The sequence below is a fragment of the Tamandua tetradactyla genome, chromosome 9 (assembly GCF_023851605.1).
Source record: "Tamandua tetradactyla isolate mTamTet1 chromosome 9, mTamTet1.pri, whole genome shotgun sequence".
In the NCBI taxonomy this organism is placed as follows: Eukaryota; Metazoa; Chordata; class Mammalia; order Pilosa; family Myrmecophagidae; genus Tamandua; species Tamandua tetradactyla.
Window position 1 is genome coordinate 117,234,211 of NC_135335.1, and position 24,104 is coordinate 117,258,314.

General features: G+C 36.3%; 1 protein-coding gene and 1 long non-coding RNA gene across 3 annotated transcripts in view; one reads left to right on the forward strand and one right to left on the reverse strand.

Moving 5' to 3' along the window:
* SLC30A5 (solute carrier family 30 member 5) overlaps nt 1–24,104 on the forward strand; it is a 61,860-nt gene that overhangs the window by 9,083 nt on the left and 28,673 nt on the right. For both annotated transcript variants that reach the window (XM_077117408.1, XM_077117406.1), the window contains exons 5-12: nt 8,562–8,649; nt 9,697–9,784; nt 13,348–13,424; nt 13,667–13,837; nt 14,386–14,674; nt 14,858–15,066; nt 15,605–15,762; nt 16,596–16,725. In XM_077117408.1, coding sequence (XP_076973523.1) covers nt 8,562–8,649; nt 9,697–9,784; nt 13,348–13,424; nt 13,667–13,837; nt 14,386–14,674; nt 14,858–15,066; nt 15,605–15,762; nt 16,596–16,725 — 1,210 coding nt within the window. The remainder of the gene's footprint in view (nt 1–8,561; nt 8,650–9,696; nt 9,785–13,347; nt 13,425–13,666; nt 13,838–14,385; nt 14,675–14,857; nt 15,067–15,604; nt 15,763–16,595; nt 16,726–24,104) is intronic.
* LOC143647401 (uncharacterized) lies at nt 13,321–17,387 on the reverse strand. Its single transcript, XR_013158038.1, has 3 exons — nt 17,330–17,387; nt 15,613–15,756; nt 13,321–13,832 (listed from the first exon to the last, which is right to left on the reverse strand). It is a non-coding gene; the product is annotated as an uncharacterized LOC143647401 (long non-coding RNA).

Genomic DNA, 24,104 nt, shown 5'->3' on the forward strand with positions numbered 1-24,104 from the left:
TTGAGATTTTTTCCATTTTAATGCATCTGCCTTAGTTCTTTCATGTGTTTTTATCTTTTTTAACATTTTTTATTGTGAAATACAACATATATACAAAAACAATAAATAAGAACATTGTAACAAGTAGTTATAGAGCAGATTTCAGAATTTGGTATGGGTTACAGTTCCATGATTTCAGGTCTTTTCTTCTGCTCTTCCTATGTACTGGAGACTAAAAGAAATATCAGTATAATTATTCAGCAGTCATACTCATTTGTTAAATCCTGTCTTCTCTGTTATAACTATTACTTTTCCTTTGATCCTTCTCTCAGTCTTTAGGGGTATGTGTGCTATGCCCATTCTAACTTTTTCATGTTGGAAAGGAGTATTGGAATAGGGAAATGGAACTAGTTGATGTTCTTGGAGAGACTGGCCCTTCTAGGTTTCAGAACTTATCTGTCCTAGTAACCATATGGAAGTTGTAGGTTTCTGGAAAATAATATTAGTATGTGAAACTTTTGTAGAATCTCAGAGCCCTATCTGAGATTAGGTATTCTTTAGGGTTAACAGGAATGATGTTGGTTGGAGCTTTGGCAAACTGAGGTAATTCACAATATCTGGTTAGAGATTGTTTACGAGTAGCCCCCAGAGTAGCCTCTTGAGTCTGTTTGAACTCTCTTGGCCACTGATACCTTATTTTGTTACATTTGTTTCCCCATTTTGGTGAAGAAGGCGTTGTCATTTCCATGGTGCCAGAGCAAGGCTCATCACTAGGAGTCATGTCCCACATTGCAAGGGAGGCTTTCACCCCTGGGTGTCATATCCCATGTAGTAGAGAGGGGTAATGATTTTCTTTGCGGAGTTGGGCTTGGAGAGAGAAGGGCCACATCTGAGCAACAAAAGTTTTCTGGAATTAACTCTTAGGCATACCTATGGGTGGGTAGGCTTAGCTTCTCTGCTACAGAAATGAGCTTCACAAGAGCAAGCCTCAAAATCAAGGACTTTGCCTTTTGACTTGGTAATCCCAAATGTCTGAAACAGTACCAGAGGTTTCCCTGGTGGTAAAGTTTAATAGTTCCATAATTTTTCTCCAGTTATACAAGGAACATTGCCAGTACTTTTTAATTATCTGCCCAATGTAACTCTAGGTTATATCCGGATATTACATTAAGCTACACAGAATTAGAATCCCTCATTCCCATTCTGGGCTCCTTGTGTTTGGATTGCTTACATGAGCTATTCAGACAGGTTGGGTTAGAATAGGTGCTACAGAAAATTTAGGTTTTGCACAAAATAAGCCTCTTTTCACAGTCAATGAAGTTCTAAAGTATAGACAATGTCATCCTTTACCCTGTATTCGGATTTTCTTTAGTCCCAACCTGATGGCTTCATTCTTATCTCTAACTGAAGCCTGATCTCTTCTTCAGTTTCTTTAATAGTTATTGTATGTAGCAATGCTGACTTTCAGAGCTGCAGAACACCACCTCTGAGCCTTAGGTATCACACAGGTACCCAGAGTTCCAGGGAGATACCAGCTTATACATATATACCACAGCATCTCAAAATCTGTAAATCACATTTACAGCTCCAGACTAAATGTGACTGCTATAAGATCTTACAATCTAGGCCCCATTTTTCTTTAAGTATTTTCTGAAAGAGACCATACAATATTTGTTCTTTTGTTTCTAGCTTATTTTTCACCACATAATGTCCCCAAGGTTCATTCACCTCATTTCATGCCTCAGACTTCCTTTCTGTAGCTGACAATATTCCATCATGTGTACACACCACAGTTTGCCAGTCTGCTTCTCAGTGTATCTTCCAGCCCCCTCCATCTATTGGACATCATATCCAAAGTAAACAATCCATGCCTCGTTTTATCTTCACTTAGTTGTGCAAGCATCAACACTCTTAATTTTAAACAATTTTCATTGTTCCAGAGAGAAAAGTACCAGATAAACACACCGTCACCAAATAGAAAATCCGAATCTCCCTTAACTCTTGTCCTCTCCACAAGTATATACCCTTGGTATTGCTGTGTGGCTGTGGTACTATTGATGTCTTCCTATTAAATATAGGCCATTGGATTGTTTCCATCTTCTGGTGATTGTGAATAATGCTGGTATCGAACCACATTCAGTGTGAAAATGGTTATGTCACTGCTTTCAGCTTCTGGGTAGTGGTATCACTGGGATGTAGGGCAACTCAGTATTTACTTTTCTAAGGAACCAGAAACCGTCTTCCACTGTGGCTGTATCATACATTCCCACCAGCAGTGAATAGGTGTTCCAAATTCTCCAACATTTGTTTAATAGCAGCCATTCTTATGGTGTGAGATGATACCTCATTGTAGTCTTAATTTTCATTTCCCTTACAGCTAATGAAAATGAGTATCTCATCTTGTGCTTTTTAGCCATCTGTATTTGCTCATTGGAAAAATGTTCGTATCTTTAGCCTATTTTCTATTTAAGTTGGTTGTCTTTTGTTCTTGAGTTGTATGATTTCCTTATGTATACAGAATATCAAGCTTTTATCCTGTCTGTTTTCTTCCGTTGAGCTGGCTGCCTCTTCACCTTTTTGACAAAGTCCTTTGAGGCACAGAGGCTTTTGTTTTAAGGAGTTCCCATTTGTCTGTTTTATCTGTTGTTGCTTATGCTTTGGGTGTAAATTTTAAGAGGCCAGTACCATGCTGTTTTGACCACTAAGCTCTAAGATCAAGAAGTGTTAGTCCTCCCACTTTGTTCTTCTTTTTTAGGATATTTTTAGCTGTTTGAGGTTCCTTTCCCTTCCAAATGAATTTGTTAACTAGTTTTTCCAAGTTCTCAAAGTAGGGTGTTGGGATTTTGATTGGTGTTGTATTGAATCTGTAGATCAGTTTGGGTAGAATTAACATCTTAACTACATGTAACCTTCCTATCCATGAGCAGGGAATGTCCTTCCACCTATTTAGATTGTCTTTGATTTTTTTCAGCAGTGTTTTGTAGTTTTCTGTGTACAGGCTGTTTACATCCCTAGTTAAGTTTATTCCTAGATATTTGATTATTTTAGTTGCTGTTTCGACTGGAGTTTTTTCCTTGTCTTCTCAATTAGGTTACTGCTTGTGTATAGAAACATTACTGATTTTTGCACGTAAACTTGTAGCCTGCCACTTCACTGAATTTATTAGCTCAAGATACTTTATCATAGATTTCTCAGGATTTTCCACATGTAGCATCATGTCATTTACAAATAATGAAAGTTTTACTTCTTCCCTTCTGATTTGGATGCCTTTTATTTCTTTCTCCTGCCGAGGATGACAGAGGGCTTCCTTGTCTCCTTTCTGATCTTAGGGGGAAGGTTTTCAGTCTCTCACCATTGAGTATGATGCTGGCCATGGGTTTTTCATGTATTCCCTTTATCACATTGAGGAAATTTCCTTCAATTCTTACCTTTTGATGTGTTTTTATCAGAAAAGAATTCTGAATTTTGTTGAGTGCTTTTTCAGCATCAGTTGATATGATCATGTGATTTTTTCCTTTTGATTTTTCAATGTGCTGTATTACATTGATTTTCTTGTGTTGAACCACCTTGCATTCCTGCTATAAACCCCACTTTGTCATGATGTATAGTTCTTTTAATGTGTCATTGGATTCGATTTGCTAGTATTTGTTGAGAATTTTTGCATATATCTTCATTAGGGAGATCATAGTTTTCCTCTCTTGTACCATCTTTGTTCAGTTTTAGTATTAAAGTTTTGGTATTAAAGTGATGTTAACTTCATAAAAAGAGTTATGTAATATTCCTTTTTCTTCGATGTTTTGAAAAAGCTGAGCAAGATTGGTGATTATTCTTTTTGGAATGTTTGACAATTCCCCCTGTGAAGCCATCTGGCCGTGGGCTTTTCTTAGTAGGAATATTTTTGATGACTGATTAAAACTCTTTACTTGTGATTAGTTTGTTGAGATCTTCTATTTCTTCTTGAGTCAGTGTAACTTGTTTGTGGGTTTCTAAGAATTTGTCCATTTCATCGAAGTTGTGTAGTTTGTTGGCATGTAGTTGTTCATAGTATCCGCTTATGATTTTTTTTATTTCTTCAGAGTCTACAGTAATGACCCCCCCCCATCATTTCTCATTTCTCTTTTTTTATTACTTCCTCTCTCTTTTTTTTTGTCAGCCTAACTAGGCTGATGTCCATTTATTTGATTTTTCTCGAAGAACCAATACTTCAGTTTTATTGTTTCTTTCTATGTTTTCTTGTTCCCCAATTCATTTATTTCTGCTTTAATCCTTGTTATTTCTGTTCTTCTCTTTGCTTTGGGGTTAGTTTGGTGTACTTTTCCCAGTTCTTCTAGGTGAGCAGTTAAATCCTCAGTTTTTGTTCTTTCTTCTTTTTTATTATAGGTTTAGGGCAATAAATTTCCCTCTCAGCACTGCCTTTACCAAACCCCTTAAGTTCTGACATGTCGTATTCTCATTTTCGTCTCCAGATAGATACCTGTTTCTCTAGCAATTTATTTTTGGACCCACTGGTTGTTTAAGAGTGTGTTATTGTATCTCCATATATTTGTGAAAGTTTGGTTCTTTGGTGGTTATTGATTTCCATCTTCATTCCATTGTGATCAGATAAGTGCCTTGAACAATTTCAGTCTTTTTAAGTTTATAAAACCTGTTTTGTGTCACAGCATATAGTCTTTCCTAGAGAACATTCCATGAGCACTAGAAAAGACTGTGTATCGTGGTGTTTCACAGTGTAACGATCTATATATGTGTTAGTCTAATTCATTTATCGCATTAAGTTCTCTATTTCCTTGTTTATCCTCTGCCTCATTGCTCTCTCTATAGCGGAGAGTTGCATATTGAAGTCTCCCACTATTCTTGTTGAAACATCTTTTGCTTTCTTCTGCTTAGACAGTATTTGCCTCATGTACTTTGGAGCTCCTTGATTGGGAGCATTAACGTTTTTATGTTATTATTTCTTCTTAGTGAATTGCCTCTTTTATTATTGTGTAGAGTCCTTCCTTGTCTCTTATGACATCTTTATATTGATAGTCTATTTTATATGATATTAGTGTAGTTACTCCTGCTTTCTTTGGTTACAGCTTGCATGGAACGTCTTTTTCCATCTTTTTACTTTCAGTCTCTTTGTATTCTTCAGTGTAAGGTGTGTCTCTTGTAAGCATCATATAGATGGATCATACTTCTTATGTATTCTGCCAGTTTGTATCTTTTAATTGGTAAGTTTAGTCTGTTAACATTCAAAGTTATTACTGTAAAGGCATTTAGGAAATCTACCATCTTACCCTTTGGTTTTTATTTGTCAGATCTATATATTCTTTCCTGTTCTAGTTTGCTAGCTGCTGGGATGCAATATACCAGAAATGGAACGACTTTTAACAAGGGGAATTTAATGAGTTGCTGGTTTACAGTTCTAAGGCCGAGAAAATGTCCCAATCACAACAAGCCTATAGAAATGTCCCATCAAAGGCATCCAGGGAAGATACTTTGGTTCAAGAAGGCCGATGAAGTTCAGGGTTTCTCTCTCAAGTGAGAAGGCACATGGTGAACACAGTCAGGGCTTCTCTCTCAGCTGGAAGGGCACATAGCAAACATGGAGTCATCTGCTAGCTTTGTCTCCTGGTTTCCAGTTTCATGAAGTTCCCCGGGAGGCATTTTCCTCTTTCATCTCCAAAGATCGTTGGCTGGTGGACTCTCTGTTTCGTAGTGTTGCTCTCTCTGAATCTCTCATTCTCCAAAATATTTCCTCTTTTATAGGACTTCAGAAACTAATCAAGACCCGCTCAAATGGGTGGAGACATGTCATCCACTAATCTAGTTTAACAACCATTCTTGACTAAATCGCATCATCCAGGGAAATGATCTCATTACAGTTTCAAACATACAGTATTGAATAGAGATAATTCTACCTTTATGAAATGGGATTTATATTAAAACATGGCTTTTCTTAGGGGGCACACTTCCTTTCAAACCATCACATTTCCCCTCTCCCTTTTTTTATCCTTTAAATTACCCTTATGGTACTCATCAATTCTCTGCCCTCCTCCAAACATCCCTCTCCTGTCCTCTTTTTTTTCGGCTAATAGAACTCCCTTCAGTGTTTCTTATAGGGCAGGTCTCTTGTTGAAAAATTCTCTCAGCCTTTGTGAAAATTTTAATCCCTACCTCACTTTTGAAGGAAAATTTGACTGGGTACAGAATATTTGGCTTGGAAGTCTTTCTCTTTCAGGATCTTAAATTTATCATATCTCACTGCTTTTTCACCTCCATGGTGCCTGTTGAGTAGTCCAAACTCAGTCATACGTAGTTTCCCTTATTTGTAATAATTTGCCTTTCTCTTGCTCCTTTCAGAACCTTTTTCTTTTCAACTTCCACAGACTGATTAGTATGTGTCTTGGAGAAGGCCTATTTGAACTCATTCTACTTGGGGTTCATTGGGCTTCTTTGATTTGCATACTTATGTCTTTTATAAGGGTTGGTAAGTTCTTGCCTATTATCTCCTCAATCTTTGTAGCCCTTTACTTTTCTCCTCCTGGAACATTGATGATTCTTATGTTTTTGTGCTTCTTGTTATCCATAATTTCCCTGAGATCCAATTCAAATTTTTCCATCCTTTTTGACATTTGGTCTTTTGTGCATTTGAATTCAACTTGTCCTCTAGTTTGCGTGTACTTTCTTCTGCCTCTTCAGAACTCTTGCTGTGTCTCTCTAGTATATTTCTGATTTGATCTACAGTATCTTTGATCTCTGTGAAATCTCCTGTTTTTCTATTTTTTCAAAGTCTTCTTTATGCTTTTCTATTGTCTTCTTAATATCCTTTAAGTCATTGACCAATCTATTAAATTTACTTAAGAGATATGTATGAACATCTTTGATTAGTTGTTTCCAAATTGTATCTCCTCTGGTATTTTAGTTTCATCATTTGGCTATTCATGTCTGTCTCTGCATCTTATATCTTTTGTAATTCTCTTTTGGCTTCAAGGCATTTGATTCTCTTGATAGGGTTATTTTGAAAGTTGATTTCCCTCAGTTGTCTAAGGTTTTGTATTTGCTTGGCTTTGTATTGAAGGTCTGCTTTTGCACTTGCTTTGTCAGTAATTCCCCACTAAACCAAGGGCCCAGCCTCATGCAGGGGATGCAACTCTACTTGACGATCTGTTTAAAGCTAGACAGATAGGCAGTTTGTCTGACCACACTTTCCATTTCTTCCCAGCATATGGTGCTCTTGGGCTTCCTCTTCCCCTCAAACCCTCCTCTTCCTAACTGTGGCACTTGGCTGAGCTGAATGGAGACCTGGTGCAATTCCAGCTAGGTCCACTGGTCCCAGTGCATGATGAAAGCCACTGATCCTGGGTCTGGGGGATGGGTACTGCACACCTTAGTTACAATTTTGCTTGATGGCCCAATCAATCTGGTGGCCCTTGTGCTCCCACTTGAAATAACCTTGGGCTGTAGGGCCAAGTATTTTAGGTCCCTTTTCTGAGGTGCAGGGGCATGGGGGCACAGGGTACATTTCGGGGGTGCACGGCAGGGCAAGGAGCACAGAGGCATGGCGTGTGTGTTTGCAAGGCACACCATGGGGATAGGGTGCAGCACAGGGGCCACGTGGTTCAGTGTGGCTTGGGATCGGGCCGGGGGTTGGAGCACAGTGGCACAGGACACAGTATGGCTTGCTTCCTCATCCCCGCCTCTTCATCTGTGCACTCCTGAGGGCTCTGAGCCTCTTTATGGAAAGGTGAGCAGTAGGCTTTGTGCATTAGGTAGATGGTCTCTGTGTGCAGGAAAAAGCAAGTTTACTGGCTTCTGGGTTCTCCAAGGGAGCTCCCAGTTATAGAGCTGAGGGGGCTGACATCCCAAGCTAGCTGCAAGGGCAGGCACTTACTTTCCTGGTGCCACCTCTTGTCCCCAGTGGAGTCAGGGCTGTGCACTCATCCCATTCTTTCCGTTCCAGTTCCTCTGCTTTTCGTCCAGGACCTCCCTATGTAGTGTGGAGGACCGTCTCAGGCCATTCACACCCTGGAACTGCTGCCCTGGTTGTTTTTCTGTCACTTTTCTGGTTGTTCCATGAAGTAGGGATGAACTCAGCTTATCTATTCAGGCATCTTCCCAGAAGTCCTCATGTGTTTATTATAAGGTTTTTTAAAATATTATTTATATACCATAAAATTCACCCTTTTAAATTATACAATTCAGTGGTGTTAAGTATATTGACAGTTCTTTCATTTTTGCTGCTATATAATATTCCATTGAATGAATATACTCCAGTTTATTTATCCATTCTCTTATCGGTAGACATTTAGATTGTTTCCAGTTTTAGCTTACTTAAAACAGTGTATCCTGATACACATATACGAGAATTCTATGTGTTATAATCTTGGGAATGCTATTGCTGGGTATTTGTAACTTCAACCTTTCTAAGGTAGATAATGCCAATATATTTTCCAAAGCAATTGTATCTGTTTATATTTCTTCATTATGTCTTTTGAAATAAAGAGGAAATATTTATTTTCTTTTTTGTTACTCAGTTGAATTCATGCTTCCTGATAAAAGATCACTTATATTTCATGAATTATGTTTTATTTTTGTAGGACTTTGCTGTTATTTGAACACAGTGATATTGTTGTCATCTCACTACTCAGTGTTTTATTCACTAGTTCAGGAGGAGGACCAGCGAAGGTATAATTTTTCATTATCAGTTACTTGAAAATTGAAGTATACCTATTAAACTACATCAAAGCAACAAGATAGTGTCTTTTACTATTTAAAAGAATGCAGGGCATTATATGCTGTGAATATGCATTGCAAATAAGTGTGTAAGTGTTGAATCTATAAATTTGGGTTTATATAGTACATTTGTAATATATAAGTGTTATATGCTATGAATGTGCATTAACACAGTCAGGGGGTTTTTTTGTACCAATTTAAAGTTTTTTCACTTGCTATTTTAAAATCATTATAGACTCCCACTAAGTTGCAAAAATAATAATATACCTGTACATTTTGTCAATACAGGATATATAGTGATGGTATTTAGATTGATTTTACACCTATTGTTTTGAAATATTTGCACAAACTGTAGGCTCATATGTCCCATCTATAATTTTCTTTGTTTTTTCAGCAAAAATCCTTTTCAGCAAAATCCTTTTCCTGAAATGAGGACATAGCTTAAAAAGTTTATCAGCTATTAAATGCTTTACAACTTTACTACATATTAGAGATGACTTTTCTGATTTTCTTGACATGCCCTCTGAGTTCTTTTTCCCTAGAGAAGTGTTAACTACAATATTCATACTATAAATTAACTGTCATTTCTGTCCCTGCATTTTGTAGGGTAAAATAAATCCCTACTAATTATTCTTTAGCTATTAGCTATTTCCAACTAGAAGTAAAGTAACGTTTAGGGAGGTTAATTCTGTAAATAGCAATAGTTTGTGCATAGTGACATGCCTAACCATATTAGCAAGGAGACTTTGAAGTCATCAATATTGTATGTCTTAAATGTCCTTAAATTATCCTGCAGAATTTGCTAGAGCTGTTTACTTTATTATTTTCTATTAATACTGTATACATTTATATTATATAATATAAGGTGTTTAATTTTCATATACTATTTCTCTTTAAATGTTTATTTGGAAAAAATGCTTTTCTTTGGCATTTGTATAGTCGTGATCTTAATACTTACCTCTTGAAAAAGCCGTCTTAGTCTGTTTTCTTTATTTTTAGACAAGAGGAGCTGCTTTTTTCATTATTGCTGTGATCTGTTTATTGCTTTTCGACAATGATGATCTCATGGCTAAAATGGCTGAACACCGTATCCTTTTGCAATAGATTGGAGTTAAAGTATTGCACAAAAACAGAAGACTGGTAGAAAGGAATAGAAAAGGGTGAATGAATTAAACTAATTAATCATGAATGAAACTTTGATAGATAATTGTGTAGGTAGTCGAAATCATTATTCAAATAATAAATTCTAAATTGAAATTTCTGGTATCTCAATTCCGAAATCTAAGGACATGGAAAGAATATTTCAGAGTATTCTGATGCTAGGAAACAATAGCTAATTTGTCACTGAGCATAATCAGTCTGTTTACACCCTTGTGTGTTAGCTCATATCCTCATGTTAAAAGTCAGTAGCGGGTGGGCAGTGGTGGCTCAGTGACAGAATTCTCATCTCTCATGCTGGAGACCCCAGGTTCGATTCCCTGAGCTTGCCCTTGCCAAAAAAATAAAAAATCAGTAGCAATTATTAAGTGTAACATTTCTGAAATTAAATGAGCACCCCTTAATATTGTCTTGCCTGAAAGAAATTCAGTATCCTTAGCATGGTTTACTCACTTGGTTTAATTATTGTTGTTCCAGCTTGGGCTCTGCTCTTCTGTTCTATAAGTGCAACTTTCCAATCACATGTATCTACTCATTTGCATGTATAGATGTATCTTCTTATTTCCCATCTATATACTTTACCCCTGTCTAGTCCACAAAACTGAGATACCAGTTTTAATTCTTCTGATTACTGAGACTCACAGCCCTAGAACTTGTTAGTAACAACTAATAATAATTTATTTTGTTACAATGTATGTGACATATCCTCCCTTCCCCATTCTACAATATTTTGCTTGCTTCTTCCTGTACTGAGGCTTAGGTCATCAGTGGCTCAGAAAACAGATTTAGGACTGATTTTACATGTCCTCCTAAAAGGGAGCCTTTAGATGGAAGTAACCAAAGGATACAGTGACTAAGAAGCACAATGGTGAATGGTTATACATTTATATGATGAAATATGGTGCGACTATAAAAAGCAAGGACATTGAGGGGCACACAACAAACTAAATAAACCTTGGGGACGATATGTTGTCAAAATACGGCAGAAACAAAAGAACAAATATGCTAAGGTCTCTCTCAAAAAATACTTGTAAGAATAAATTGTGAGCCTTATAGCAGCCACATTTAGTTTGAAGTTGTAGATGTATTTCTGGATTCTGAGACTCTAAGCTTGTATATGTATCAGGTGGTATTTCCCTGGAACCTAGAGTAGCTCTGTGATACCTAGCACCCAAAAATGGAGTGCTGCAGCCCTGAACGTTAGCATATCTATATATAATAACAGTTAAAATAACCAAAAAATAGATCAGGACTCAATTTGAGTTTGAAATGAATCTAATCTAGATGGTCTAAGATAAGTTAGAATGCAGGGTAAAAGATGATAGTGTATGTACTCTAGACCTTCAGCTACTGTATGAGATCCAAGGCAGAGAGGTTTATTATGCTAGAACCTAAATTGTCTGTAACACATAATCTAAATCAGTCTCGCTGGATAGCTCATTTCAACAACCCAAACTCCTGTAGTCTAGAAGGGCCTTGTAATTCTGTATAGCTTAATATAATACCAGGATACATCTCCAACTGTGGTAGGCTGATAATTAAAAAGTATTGGTATAGGCCCTTGAGAATCTGAAGTGGGGAAGAGAAAATGTGTGTGTGTGTGTGTGTGTGTGTGTGTAATATTTCCCATCTGGAAAACAGCGGATACTCTCTAAACCGTTGGGGACTCCCAAGAAAATAACCCAAGCCCTTGATTTTTTTTTTTTTTAAATATTTCTATTCACAGATCTTCATACCATACGTTCCATACATGGTATATAATCAGTGGCTTACAGTGTTATCACATAGTTGTGTATGCATCACTCCAGAAAAAGGAAAAAGAAAAAGCTCATACATACGATACCCCTTATCCCTCACTCTCATTGACCACTACTATTTCCATCTACACAATTTTTTTTACCCCTTATCTCCCCTATTATTTATTCATTTTTATCCGTATTATTTTTACTCATCTATCCATACCCTGGATAGAAGGAGCATCAGACACAGGTTTTCACAATCACACAGTTCATTGTAAATATTATATCTTAATACAATCATCTTCAAGAATCAGGGCTACTGGAACACAGCTCAACAGTTTCAGATACTTCTCTCCAGCTTCTCCAATACACCATAAACTGAAAAGGAATATCTATATAATACATAAGAATAATCTCCAGAATAACCTCTCAACTCTGAAATCTCTCAGCCACTGAAACTATTTTATTTTGTCTCATTTCTCTCTTCTCCCTTTTGGTCAAAAAGGCTTTCTCAGTCCTTTAATGCCAGGTCCTGGTTCATCCCACAAGTTCTGCCCCACGTTGCCAGGGAGATTTACACCTCTGGAAGGCATGTCCCGCACAGGAGGGAGGGCAGTGAGTTCACTTGCAGAGTTGGCTTAGAGAGAGAGGCTACATCTGAACAACAAAAAAGGTTCACTGAGAGTGACACTTAGGCCTAATTTTAAGTAGGCTTAGCCAGTCCTTTGTAGGAATAAGTTTCATAGGGATTGTTCTAGTTTGCTAACTGCTGGAATGCAACACACCAGAGATGGATTGGCTTTCAGTAAAAGCAGATTTATTTAGTTAACGTGTAGTTCTTCAAAGAAAAGGCAGCTAACTTTCAACTAAGGTTCTTTATTACCTGGGAAGGCACAAGGCAATCTCTGCTGGCCTTCTCTCCAGGCCTCTGGGTTCCAACAACTTTCCCAGGGTGATTCCTTTCTGCATCTCAAAGGCCTGGGCTGAGCTGCAGGTGTTGAGATGGGTATGCTGAGCTGCTTGGGCTGTGCTACATTCATTGAGCACTCTCATTTAAGCACCAGCCAATTAAATCAAACTAATGATCATTAATTACAGCAGGCATGCCTCCTGGCCGACTGCAGATGTAATCAGGAACAGATGAGGTTCGCATGCCATTGGCTCATGTCTGCAGCTATAGAACTAGGCACCTTTACCTGGCCAAGTTGACACCTGAATCTGAGTACCACAGGGGTGAACCCCAAGATCAAGGGCTCGGCCTATTGATTTGGTTGTCCTCCCTGCTTCAAAAATAGCAGAAAGTCTCCATAGGGAGAAGTTAAATATTTCCTCCTTTTCCCCCATTCCCCTAAGGGGACTTTGCAAATACTTCTTTATTCACTGCCCAAATTATTCTGGGATATATTGGGGCATCACACACATGCACGTGTGAGATCCAAGGCAGAGAGGTTTTGGAGATTAAGTACTAAAATTTAGCAATTGTGTTTTAGGCACTACTCTAATTGTTCTGTCAACAACAAAAGAAACACAGGCCATCTCAATTTATAAATCATGTCCCAACGTTAAGTTTTAAATTGATGGGGTGATTTTTTTTGTTTTGTTTTTTAAGGTGAGCATGTTATTGAGGGTAGCAGGTTTTCAGACCTCAGACTAGTCTGTAGTCAACCCAAAATGATGTACATAACATTTCAGAAGGACTTCAGGATTCCAAGAATTAATATTTGGAAAATTTTTCTTTACTCAACTCACTTAGCTGAGGGACATCATGACAGTGCTCTCACTCACATGCTTTACACAGCTATTTCCTTCCTAGGTGTGGCAGATCACAAGGTATGTTCTTTTCTTTATTGCTACTATTATCAAAAGATTCTGAAAAGTTATAGCAACTCTAATGTTATATATGTGTTTAAAATGTTATTGGTAATTTACAATATTGTTTGCCATTTAAGTAGTTATATTAAGTAATTTGGTATATGTAAAGAAACATGTTAGTTCATTTCTTCAGATATCATGTATTTAAGAATTGGATATTGAACCGTGTGTGTTTGAGACTTATCTAATTTTACTTGTAGGGTGGAGTATTGCTGCTAGTACTGGCTCTGTTTTGTAAAGTTGGTTTTCATACAGCTTCCAGAAAACTCTGTATAGATATAGGTGGAGCCAAGCGTCTTCAAGCTTTATCCCATCTCGTTTCTGCACTTCTCTTGTGCCCATGGGTTGTTGTTCTTTCTGTGACGACTGAGGTAAGAACAAGAGTTTATTGAGAATAAGTAAAATGAATTGTTAATGTTTATAAATTTTAGTTCAGTACATTATATTTTAATTTGAAGTTTAAACTGATTTAATTATCTTTGCTTTTTCTTTGTCGTTTTGAAAACATTTTGGAGTTAAGTTTATTGTTTATAAAAAGCTTAAGTTTATTGTTTATAATTATAGTTTGATTTACAAATCAAATACTATTATGTCTTTATACATATCCCTCATATTCCTTAAACCTAAAGGAATTGGTTGAGCAAAGAATTAAATACCTACCATATGTTAGGCACATGAGGTATGGGCCACCTTGTATTTATGTGCTTATTAAATAATAGCACTTTTGTGTTTTAATTCTTTAGGGAATACTGAGAAAAATGTGCCAGTGTCTTGTCACTCTTATATGTTGGTATTTTATGAGTCATGTTGAAACATTATTATTATATTGATTTATATAGAGAGATGTTAATTAAAATATCTTATGTGACCCTTATACCAGTATAGAAGTGACAGTTTTTTGTGTTGTTATTATTTCTAGAGTAAAGTCGAATCTTGGTTTTCTCTCATTATGCCTTTTACAACGGTTATCTTTTTTGTCATGATCCTGGATTTCTATGTGGATTCCATTTGTTCAGTCAAAATGGAAGGTTTCAAATGTGCCCGCTATGGATCCTTTCCCATTTTTATCAGTGCTCTCCTTTTTGGAAATTTTTGGACACATCCAATAACAGACCAGCTTCGAGCTATGAACAAAGCAGCACACCAGGAGAGCACTGAACATGTCCTGTCTGGAGGAGTGGTAGTGAGTGCTATGTTCTTCATTTTGTGTAAGCATTTTTCTGCTTGTTTTTACTTTAACAAATTTCTATTTATGAATTGTGATAGTCAGATAATTTACTTAATTTGGGAAATTGCTCAATGCTTACATTTAGTGCTGACAGTTACTGTGTTGTTTTTGGTAACTTAAATTTACAAAATTTTTGTAATACTCCTTTCTTTTCTCCTTGTAGCTGCCAACATCTTGTCATCTCCCTCTAAGAGAGGACAGAAAGGTACCCTTATTGGATATTCTCCTGAAGGAACACCTCTTTATAACTTCATGGGTGATGCTTTTCAGCATAGCTCTCAGTCAGTCCCTAGGTTTATTAAAGAATCACTAAAACAAATTCTTGAGGAGAGTGACTCTAGGCAGATCTTTTACTTCTTGTGCTTAAATCTGGTAAGAGTTTTAAATATTATGGCATAACTTAAAAGCTTAATATTTTAATTTTGATAGTTTTGGTAATTTTAGTAATTCCCAAATTTAAAATTAGAGATGTGCTAAAATTTACATTTTCTCTAAGCAGTAGCAAGACTGTAGGATCATTTCCAGACAACTGAAGTGAACAATTTTTGAGGCATTTTAAAATTATTCAAATCAATAAATATAGTAGTTTTAAGGATTTATATCTACTCTTTATAGGAGCTCACTACAGTTCACCAATTGTTAATATTTTACAGTTCATTTTCTTGATTATTACAGACATGTAAACAAAGTTATCTCCTCAGTAGTTTATAAATATATTTGATTTGGTTTAATCTTTCTTACAATTTATGTGACTAAGATTTCCAGTATAAATTACAGTAAGTAAAGAAGCAGAGTTATATGATATCTTCAAGTAAGGTTTGGGTAATTAAGGATTGAAATCCTCTGATAAATATTGAAACAATATTTCCCAACATACTCCTCCTCTATTTTTTTTTTAAACATTTTTTAGCTGTTTACCTTTGTGGAATTATTCTATGGCGTGTTGACCAATAGTCTGGGTCTGATCTCAGATGGATTTCACATGCTCTTTGACTGTTCTGCTTTGGTCATGGGCCTCTTTGCTGCACTGATGAGTAGATGGAAAGCCACTCGGATTTTCTCCTACGGGTAGGTAAATTGACTATCAACTGATGTAGCACAATGAAAAAATCTCCAGTGCAAAATCTTTCTTAGGAAATAAAATGTTATTACTTTAAATGCAAATAATTTTTTCAGAGCATTATTTTTCTTTCATTTGAAGTAGGTAAAGGAAATGAACCAAGCATCTGATAAACACTGAATGGCAGTAAGCTCACAGTTATAGTTCTTCACTAATCCCTCTTATAGGGGAGAGCAGATCAGTTAAACTCTTCAGATTCTTCCCCAGGCTGTTGTTTTTGAGGCAATGGAATGTACGTGGTCATTCACATCTTTGCTATTAAAATAAGTGTCCACAATTTGAAGCAAAAATATCCTTTCATTAAGCAAATAATTCGTTTCAGCATACGTCAGAGACAATATTTTGTGCAAATCATTTTGATAAGACCTATTGTGAATAGATTAATGAAATGCACCTTTTATTCTCAGCTGTTTATATTTTGAAAGATAGATGAGCCAAGGAAACAAATAATTTTTGTGCAAAGCACCATGTGCCATGACAAAAGATACAGAGCACATTAAGGGTTTAAAGGAGGGAGAAATAACTTACTAAGAAATTAGTAAGAATAATATGTAAAATTCAGTAAACATATATATGGAAGCGTTAGTAAGATGTTTGAAATCTTGCCAACATTACTATTTATGTAGTTTGAAAATACAGGTTTTGTTTTCTCATTTATAAAGTAAGAATATATATACTTTAAAAATGTATGTTATTCCTATTTTCTTTATCTAAAAATATAAAAATATACTTTTTATACTATATATATATTTATATAATATAAAAAATATACTTTTTTTAGGTATGGCCGAATAGAAATTCTCTCTGGATTTATTAATGGACTTTTTCTGATAGTAATAGCTTTTTTTGTGTTTGTGGAGTCGGTGGATAGATTGATTGATCCCCCGGAATTAGACACACATATGTTAACAGTAAGTCTTCTTATTTTCCTATTTTAATTTCTATTCTTCTATTAATACACTTCCACGCTAAAGTTTAACTATTTGTAGTTACTGACCTAAGAGAGTTTTATTTTAGTTTTTATTTAAATCAAATAAGTTCTTACCTTGATATTTATATTTATACTACTGACTCTTAGAAATTAATCCTTTTCTATTTTTTTTGTATACTTTTTGGTGAGGGTGTCACATTTCATTCTTTTTTCCATATGAGTATCTTATTATTACAGTACCTTTGTTGAAATTTTTTTGGGTGGGGGTGGGGGAGTGCTTGGGTTGGGAATCGAATCCAGATCTTCTGCATGGCAAATGAGAATTCTACCGCTAAACTGTTGTTGCACCTCCTTTCTTTATTTTAATAGTCAAAATATTAGATGATGCAAAATATGCAGTCTTTTTTCTGACTGATTAAATTTTTTTTTTTGAAAGATGTGTTTTTAAATACCTGGGGAAGATACAGAATGTTAGCAATTAAGAAAATCATGGGAGAAATAGAATTTTAAAGTCTTAAACAGCTTTAATTTAAATGGTCGGCTAAATTTAAATGACTTCTCCCTTAACTTTCTCCTGATCTTACCTCTTACATGAGGTATGGAACCATAAGCCAAGTCTAAGAAACCTCAATTTAGAACTTTATTAAACATTCTGAAGAATTTAGAACTTCAGCACTGGACCAGCAGTGATAAAGGCAGAATAACACTCCTCCCTTGCTGCTTCCAAGAGCTGCAGGTAGCCCTGGAGGAAGAGAGTCCCTTTCAAATAGCTCTGCCCACAGCTGACGAGCGTAATGAGATTAGTACGGTTTTAGAGATAAAGAGGACTTTTAAGGTCCTGCATTGCTTCTGCATTTCATGGTTTCCCCCTCCTCTGGAGTGGCATTCTTACCTCTCCCTTTCTGAATCCTACTCTTTGAAGGCTCCCTCAAGTTTCCCCATCTCATGAAGCCTTTCTGAGTATAACTGCCTTCATCTCCTCTCATCTCTTCAGCATCTAATCTGTACAAACAGTTTAACACTTACTATTTTTTACTTGCTCACTGGTTTACATTGTTATCTTTTTCCTTTGCATAAATAGCTAAACTCACCCTAATGCAGAGGGAAGGTGGAGCAAACAGAGCAGTGATCTGTTATTTGTGTACATGTTCTTGCCCACAACTATGTCAGCGTTGATGGAATGAAAATAAATTTTAAAAATAGGACCAATACATCTCCCTACCCCATATTATTGACAGCCCCTTCCAACAAGAAAAATTAGAATGGCCATAGCCCAGATACCCCTAAAGAGTGGGCTAGAAAGATCAAAGGTGATGCTGGAGTTATACAGAGAAGGGAGGGTTTAACAAACAAATATGATTGCTGAATCATTAATATTTTTTTTAGTTTCCAGTATCTTAGAGCAGCTAGAAGTAAATTTGTTCTATAACTAATTGTTGTGCTGTGCTTTGAAATGTATTGGTTTTTTTTGTAGAAATGTTATCACAAAAAAAAAGTCTGTTGTTATGATAAAAGAGTATTTATTCCTTCTAGCTTCCTATATTCTGGAGCAGCTAGAAGAAAAAGTCCTTCTAGCCCATGACAAACTCTGGGATCTGTCTTGTAACTACTTGTTAAAGAGTACCCTAAAAATTACTGCTTTTTCCTTTCTTTGCTTTGTAAATATGCTATATTTTCAAAAGTTAAAAAAAATTAGGACCAGTATTCCCTGATTTGAGAAATGCAGCATGTTATAATAGGAATTTTCCCTATTTCTCTTAATAGCTATATGCGCAATAATACGCAAAGCTAATGGTGTGTATATATAAAAAATCTTCACAACAAACATACAAAGTAAACATTATCACCATGTTCAGTTGAGAGTTGAAGAAACTGTGTCTCTTAGAGGTATAGTGAATAAAATATTTGTGGGGCTATAATGATTTGCTTGAGGTCAACAAAGAAATAAGTGCCAGAGCCGGGACTTCTACCCAAGTCCATCTAACCTTTAAAGACTGAGTGCCTAATCGTTACATTATGCTGCTTCTTGCAACTTCCTGAATGAAACTGAGATGGATTTTTGGTGTTTATTTTATATCTTTGCAGGATATATATATATTTTTTAAAGAAATTTTAATATGATTCAAGATTATATAAGTGCTTTTTACATTTGCTGTCAGGTATAAAATGTGAAGGTTGTGACAGTTCAGGAAAGAAATAAAATAAATCCTAGGCATTATAAAGGGGAAAGAAATGAGGATGCCTTTCCCATCCCAAAATATTTAGTATAATTATTAAGAAATAAAAATAAGACTGTCTTCTGAAATGTGGAATGCCTCTTAGGGCCCAGAGGTTTTGGATTGTTTCTGTTTTTATTTTGTTTTGTTTTTCAATTTAAACATAAATTATGGAAAGCCTAAAATGATAAAGGAAGCTGATTTACTAATTTTTAAAAGATTCAAGCAATATATAAAGCTTTTCTTTCCATCTTTTTAATAGCTCTTTCTGTTGCTGTTATGTTATAAACTATATATTACATAGACCATCCCCCTTAGGAAATTTCTTTAATTTACTAAGGAGCTACAGTTCCTTATCTCTTGCAACAAAAGATGTTTTCGTTCCTATTATTTTGTAGCTATTCACTTTGTACATTTAATGATTTTCTTTCCAAAGTCTTTAAAGAACAAAAATTGGTTCCTAAGCCTGTTGGACCCAACACCTTCTTTTTAATAAATATATATATTTTTCAACATTTTTTAATTGTGAAATATATACACAAAAAAGCAATAAATTTCCAACTATATTTTAACAACTAGTCATAGAATAGACTCTGAAATTTGGTATGGGTGATAGTTCCACCATTAGTTCTACCTTTTTTTGTTATTTCTTCTAGCTGTTCCAAGACACTGGAGACCAGCAGAAATATCAGTCTAATGATTCAGCAGTCATACTCATTTGTTAAATCCTATCTTCTCTGTTATACTTCTCCTTCTCTTTAAATAACATATATACATAAGCAATAAAATTCACAGTACATCGCAACAATCAGTTATAGAGCAGATTTCAGAGTTTGGTATAGGTTGCAGTTCCACAATTTTAGGTTTTTATTTCTAGCTGCTCTAAAGTACTGGGGGCTAAAAGAAATATCTCTACAGTGATTTAGCACTCATACTCATTTGTTAAACCCTATCTTCTCTAGTAAGTCTACCATCACCTTTGATCTTTGTTCCATTTTTTAGAGGTATTTGGGCTATACCCATTCTAACTTTTTCTTGTTGGAAGGGGCTATCAGTAATATGGGATGGGGGATGGAACTAGTTGATGTTCTGGAAGAACTGACCCCTGTGCCTTTCAGGATTTACCTGGTCCAGGGACCCATCTAGAGGTTGTAGGTTTTGGAAACTTACCCTAGTGCATGAAACCATTGTAGAGTCTTATATAATGTCCTAGGTATTCTTTTGGATTGTTAGGAGTGGTTTGGTTGGGCTTTGGCAAGTTACAATAGGTAGCAGTGTCTAACTGAAGCATGCGTAAGAGTGACCTCCAGTGTAGCCTCTTGACTATATTTGAACTCTCTCAGCCACTGAAACCTTATTTGTTACACTTATTTTCCCCCTTTTTGTCAGGATGGCGTTGTTGATCCTGCAGTGCCAGGGCCAGACTCATCCCTGGGGGTCTCCAGTAGTACAATCCTTGGATGTCATGTCCCACATAGGGGTGAGGACAATCATTCCGCTTGCACGGTTGGGCTTAGAAAGAGAAAGGCCACATCTGAGCAACAAAAGAGGTCCCCCAGTGGTGACTGTTAGGCATACCTATAGGTAGGCAAAGCTTCATAAGAGCATGCCTCAAGATCAAGGGCTTGGCCTGTTGATTTGGATATCTCTACTGTCTGGCATAGTATCTGTAATTTTCCTCCCATACCTCAAGGAACTTTGCTAATATTTTTTGATTATCTGCTTAATATACTTTGGAATGTAGCCAGGCATTACTTTAAGCTATACAGGATTCAAGGCTCTCATTCTCATTCTGGACTCCCTGTGTTTGGATTGTTTAAATGAACCGTCCAGACAGGTTGAGTTACAGTGTGTGCTACTGAAAACCTAGGTTCTGGGCATAATACAACTTTCTTCCTTTGGTCTCAAAGAATAGGTGAAGTTCTAAAGTACAGGCAGTGTCTTCCTTACCACTGTATTCTGAATTACCTTAATCCCAACCTGATTATTCTTATCTCCAAATACCAGGTTATACATATATGAAACAGCCCCCTCAAAATTCAGAAATAACAATTACCACTCGGGACTAAATGTTTCTGCTGTAAGAGATTACAATCTAGGCCCCAGTTTCCTATAACTATTTTCTAAATATTGCTCTTTTGTTTCTGGCTTATTTTGCCCCACCAAATGTCCCACAAGTTCATTCACATCGTTGGTTGCCTCGCAACTTCGTTCCTTTTTTTGTAGTAGCACCGTTTTCAGTCATGTGTTTAAATCATCGTTCGCCAATCTGCTTCTCAGCGCATCTTTTAGCCATATGTATCTACTGGGTCTCATGTATAATGTTCAAAGTCCACAGTCAATCAACACTCTCAATTTTAGATAATTTCATTATTCCCAAGAGAAAGATAACCAATAAACACCCTCACCAAATAGAAAATACAAACCTCCCCCAAACTCTTGTCCCTCCTCCCATTATGTCCCTCTGGTAATGCTGCAGTATTGTTGATGTTTTCCTGTTAAACATAGCCCAGAGCATGCAATAGCATTTTCCCCCATACCCCAAAATTATACACTCTGTACCAGATTGATACCTTTACAGTAGTTCATACAAGAACTTATATATTTGTAGTGTTAATTGGTGGGACACATGAGTCTATACAACCCCTTTCAATCATGTTCACCTTCAATATGGTAATATTACTTACCAACCCACCAGTGAACTGCCTTCACTTTTGTCTATTCCCTTACAATTGAGTTTAACTTCAATAGCAAAATGTCTACCCATCTTAAGCTCCTGTGCATCTTTAGGTCCCCTATATTCTATATTATTAGCCTCTGATTTTACCTTTACCATGGTCATAGAAGTGGAATCATACAGTATCTGTCCCTGTCTGAAATAAGTCTCCTGGCTTATTTCACTCAGCATTTTGTCTTCAAGGCTCATCCATATTTTCTTGTGGTTCAGAATGTCATTTTGTCTTGCACCTGCATAGTATTCCATTGTATTTATATACCACATTTTGTTAACTCATCTGTTGATGGGTACTTGAGTTGTTTCCATCTCTTGGCACTGCTGCTATGAACATTAGGGTGCAAAAGTATATTTGTGTCACTGCTTTCAGCTCTTGTGGGTATATACCAAGTAGTGGTATTGCTGGGTCATAGGACAACCCGATATTTCATTTTCTCAGGAACTGCCAGACTGTCTTCCATAGCAGCTATACCATTATGCGTTCTCACCAGCAGTGCATAATTGTCCCAATTTCTCCACAACCTATTCAACATTTGTGGTTTCCTCTTTGTTTGATAGCAGCCATTTTACAGATTTTCTCAAAGAACCAACTTTTGGTTTTATTTCTTTCTGTTCTTTAATTCTCCTATTCATTTATTTCTGCTTTAATCTTTGTCATTTCTCTTCTTCTATTTGCTTTGGGGTTAGTTTGCAATTCTTTCTCAAGGTCCTCCAGATAACCTCCAGATGGGGTTAAGTCCCCAGTTTTTGCTCTTTCTTTTTTTTTTTTTGGCATGGGCAGACTCCAGGAATTGAACCTAGGTCTTTAGCATGGCAGATGAGAATTCTGCCACTCAGCCACCGTTGCAATGCCCTCTTCTTTTTTAATACATTAAATTTCTCTCTCAGCCCTGCCTTTGCCACGTCCCACAACTTCTCATATGTTGTATTCTCCTTTTCATTCATCTCCAGACAGCTACTGATTTCTCTAGCAATTTCTTCTTTGACCTCCTCATTGTTTAAGAGTGTATTATTTAATCTCCATATATTTGTGAAAGTTCTTGTGGTTATTGATTTCCAGCTTCACTCCATTGTGATCAAAGAAAACGGTTTGAATAATTTCAATGTTCTTAAATTTATAAAGACCTGTTTTGTGTCCCAGCATATGATCTATCCTGCAGGATGTTCCATGAGCACTAGAGAAGAATGTATATCCTGGTGTTTTGGGGTGTAATGACCTTTATATGTCTATTAGGTCTAATTCATATATCAAATTCTTTCGGTTCTCTATTTCCATATTTATACTCTGTCTGGTTGTTCTGTCTATAGAGGAGAGTGGTGTATTGCAATCTCCTACTATTATTATTAAAATGTCTGTTGCTTCCTTCAGTTTTGCCAATGTTTACCTCTTTTACTTTCGAGCTCCTTGATTAAGAATGTCAACATTTTTTATTGTTACTTCTTCTTGGTTAATTGTCCCTTTTACTAATATGTAGTATCCTTTGCCTCTTATGATATCTGTACATTTAAAGTCTATTTTTTCTTAGTAGAGTTACTCCTGCTTTCTTCTGGTTAAAGCTTGCATGGACATCTTTTTCCATCCTTTCACTTTCAATCTATTTGTATCCTTGTGTCTAAGATGAGTCTCTTATAAACAGCGTATAGATGGATTTTATTTCTTAATCCATTCTGCCAATCTGTATCTTTTAATTGGTAGGCTTAGTCCATTAACATTTGGACTCGTTACTGTAAGGGCATTTCTTGAATCCACTATTTTATCCTTTGGATTTTGTCAGATTTTTATATTCTTTTCCCTCTTTCTCTCTTTATTTCTAGGTTACCCTTACTGGTGCTCTTCAATTCTGTGCCCTCCTCGAGACCTCCCTCTCCTTTTTTTTTTTTTTCAGCCAGCAGAACTCCCTTCAGTCTTTCTTTTCATGCTGGTCTCTTGTTTACATATTCTCTTAGCCGTTGTTTGTCTTTGAAATTTTTAATCTCTCTCTCAGTTTTGAAGGACGGTTTGGCAGTGTATAGAGTTCTTGACTAGAAGTCTTTGTCTTCCAGGATCTTAAATATATCATATCACTGCCTTCTCCCCTCCATAGTTGCCAGTTGAGTAGTCCAAACTCATCTTAATGTGGTTTCCCTTGTATGTAGTAGATTTTCTCTTGCTGTTTTCCGGAGTTTCTGCTTCTCTTCAACATTTAACAGACTGGTTAGTATGTGTCTTGGGGTAGACCTATTTGGATTTATTCCATTAGGAGTTTGTTGGGCTTCTTTGATTTGCATATTTATGTCTTTTATAAAGGTTGGGAGGTTTTCCCCCATTATATCCTCCAGTAATCCTCTTAGCCCTTTACTCTTCTCTTCTCCTTCTAGAACACCAGTGATTCTTATATTTGTGTGCTTTGTTTTGTCCATCATTCCCTG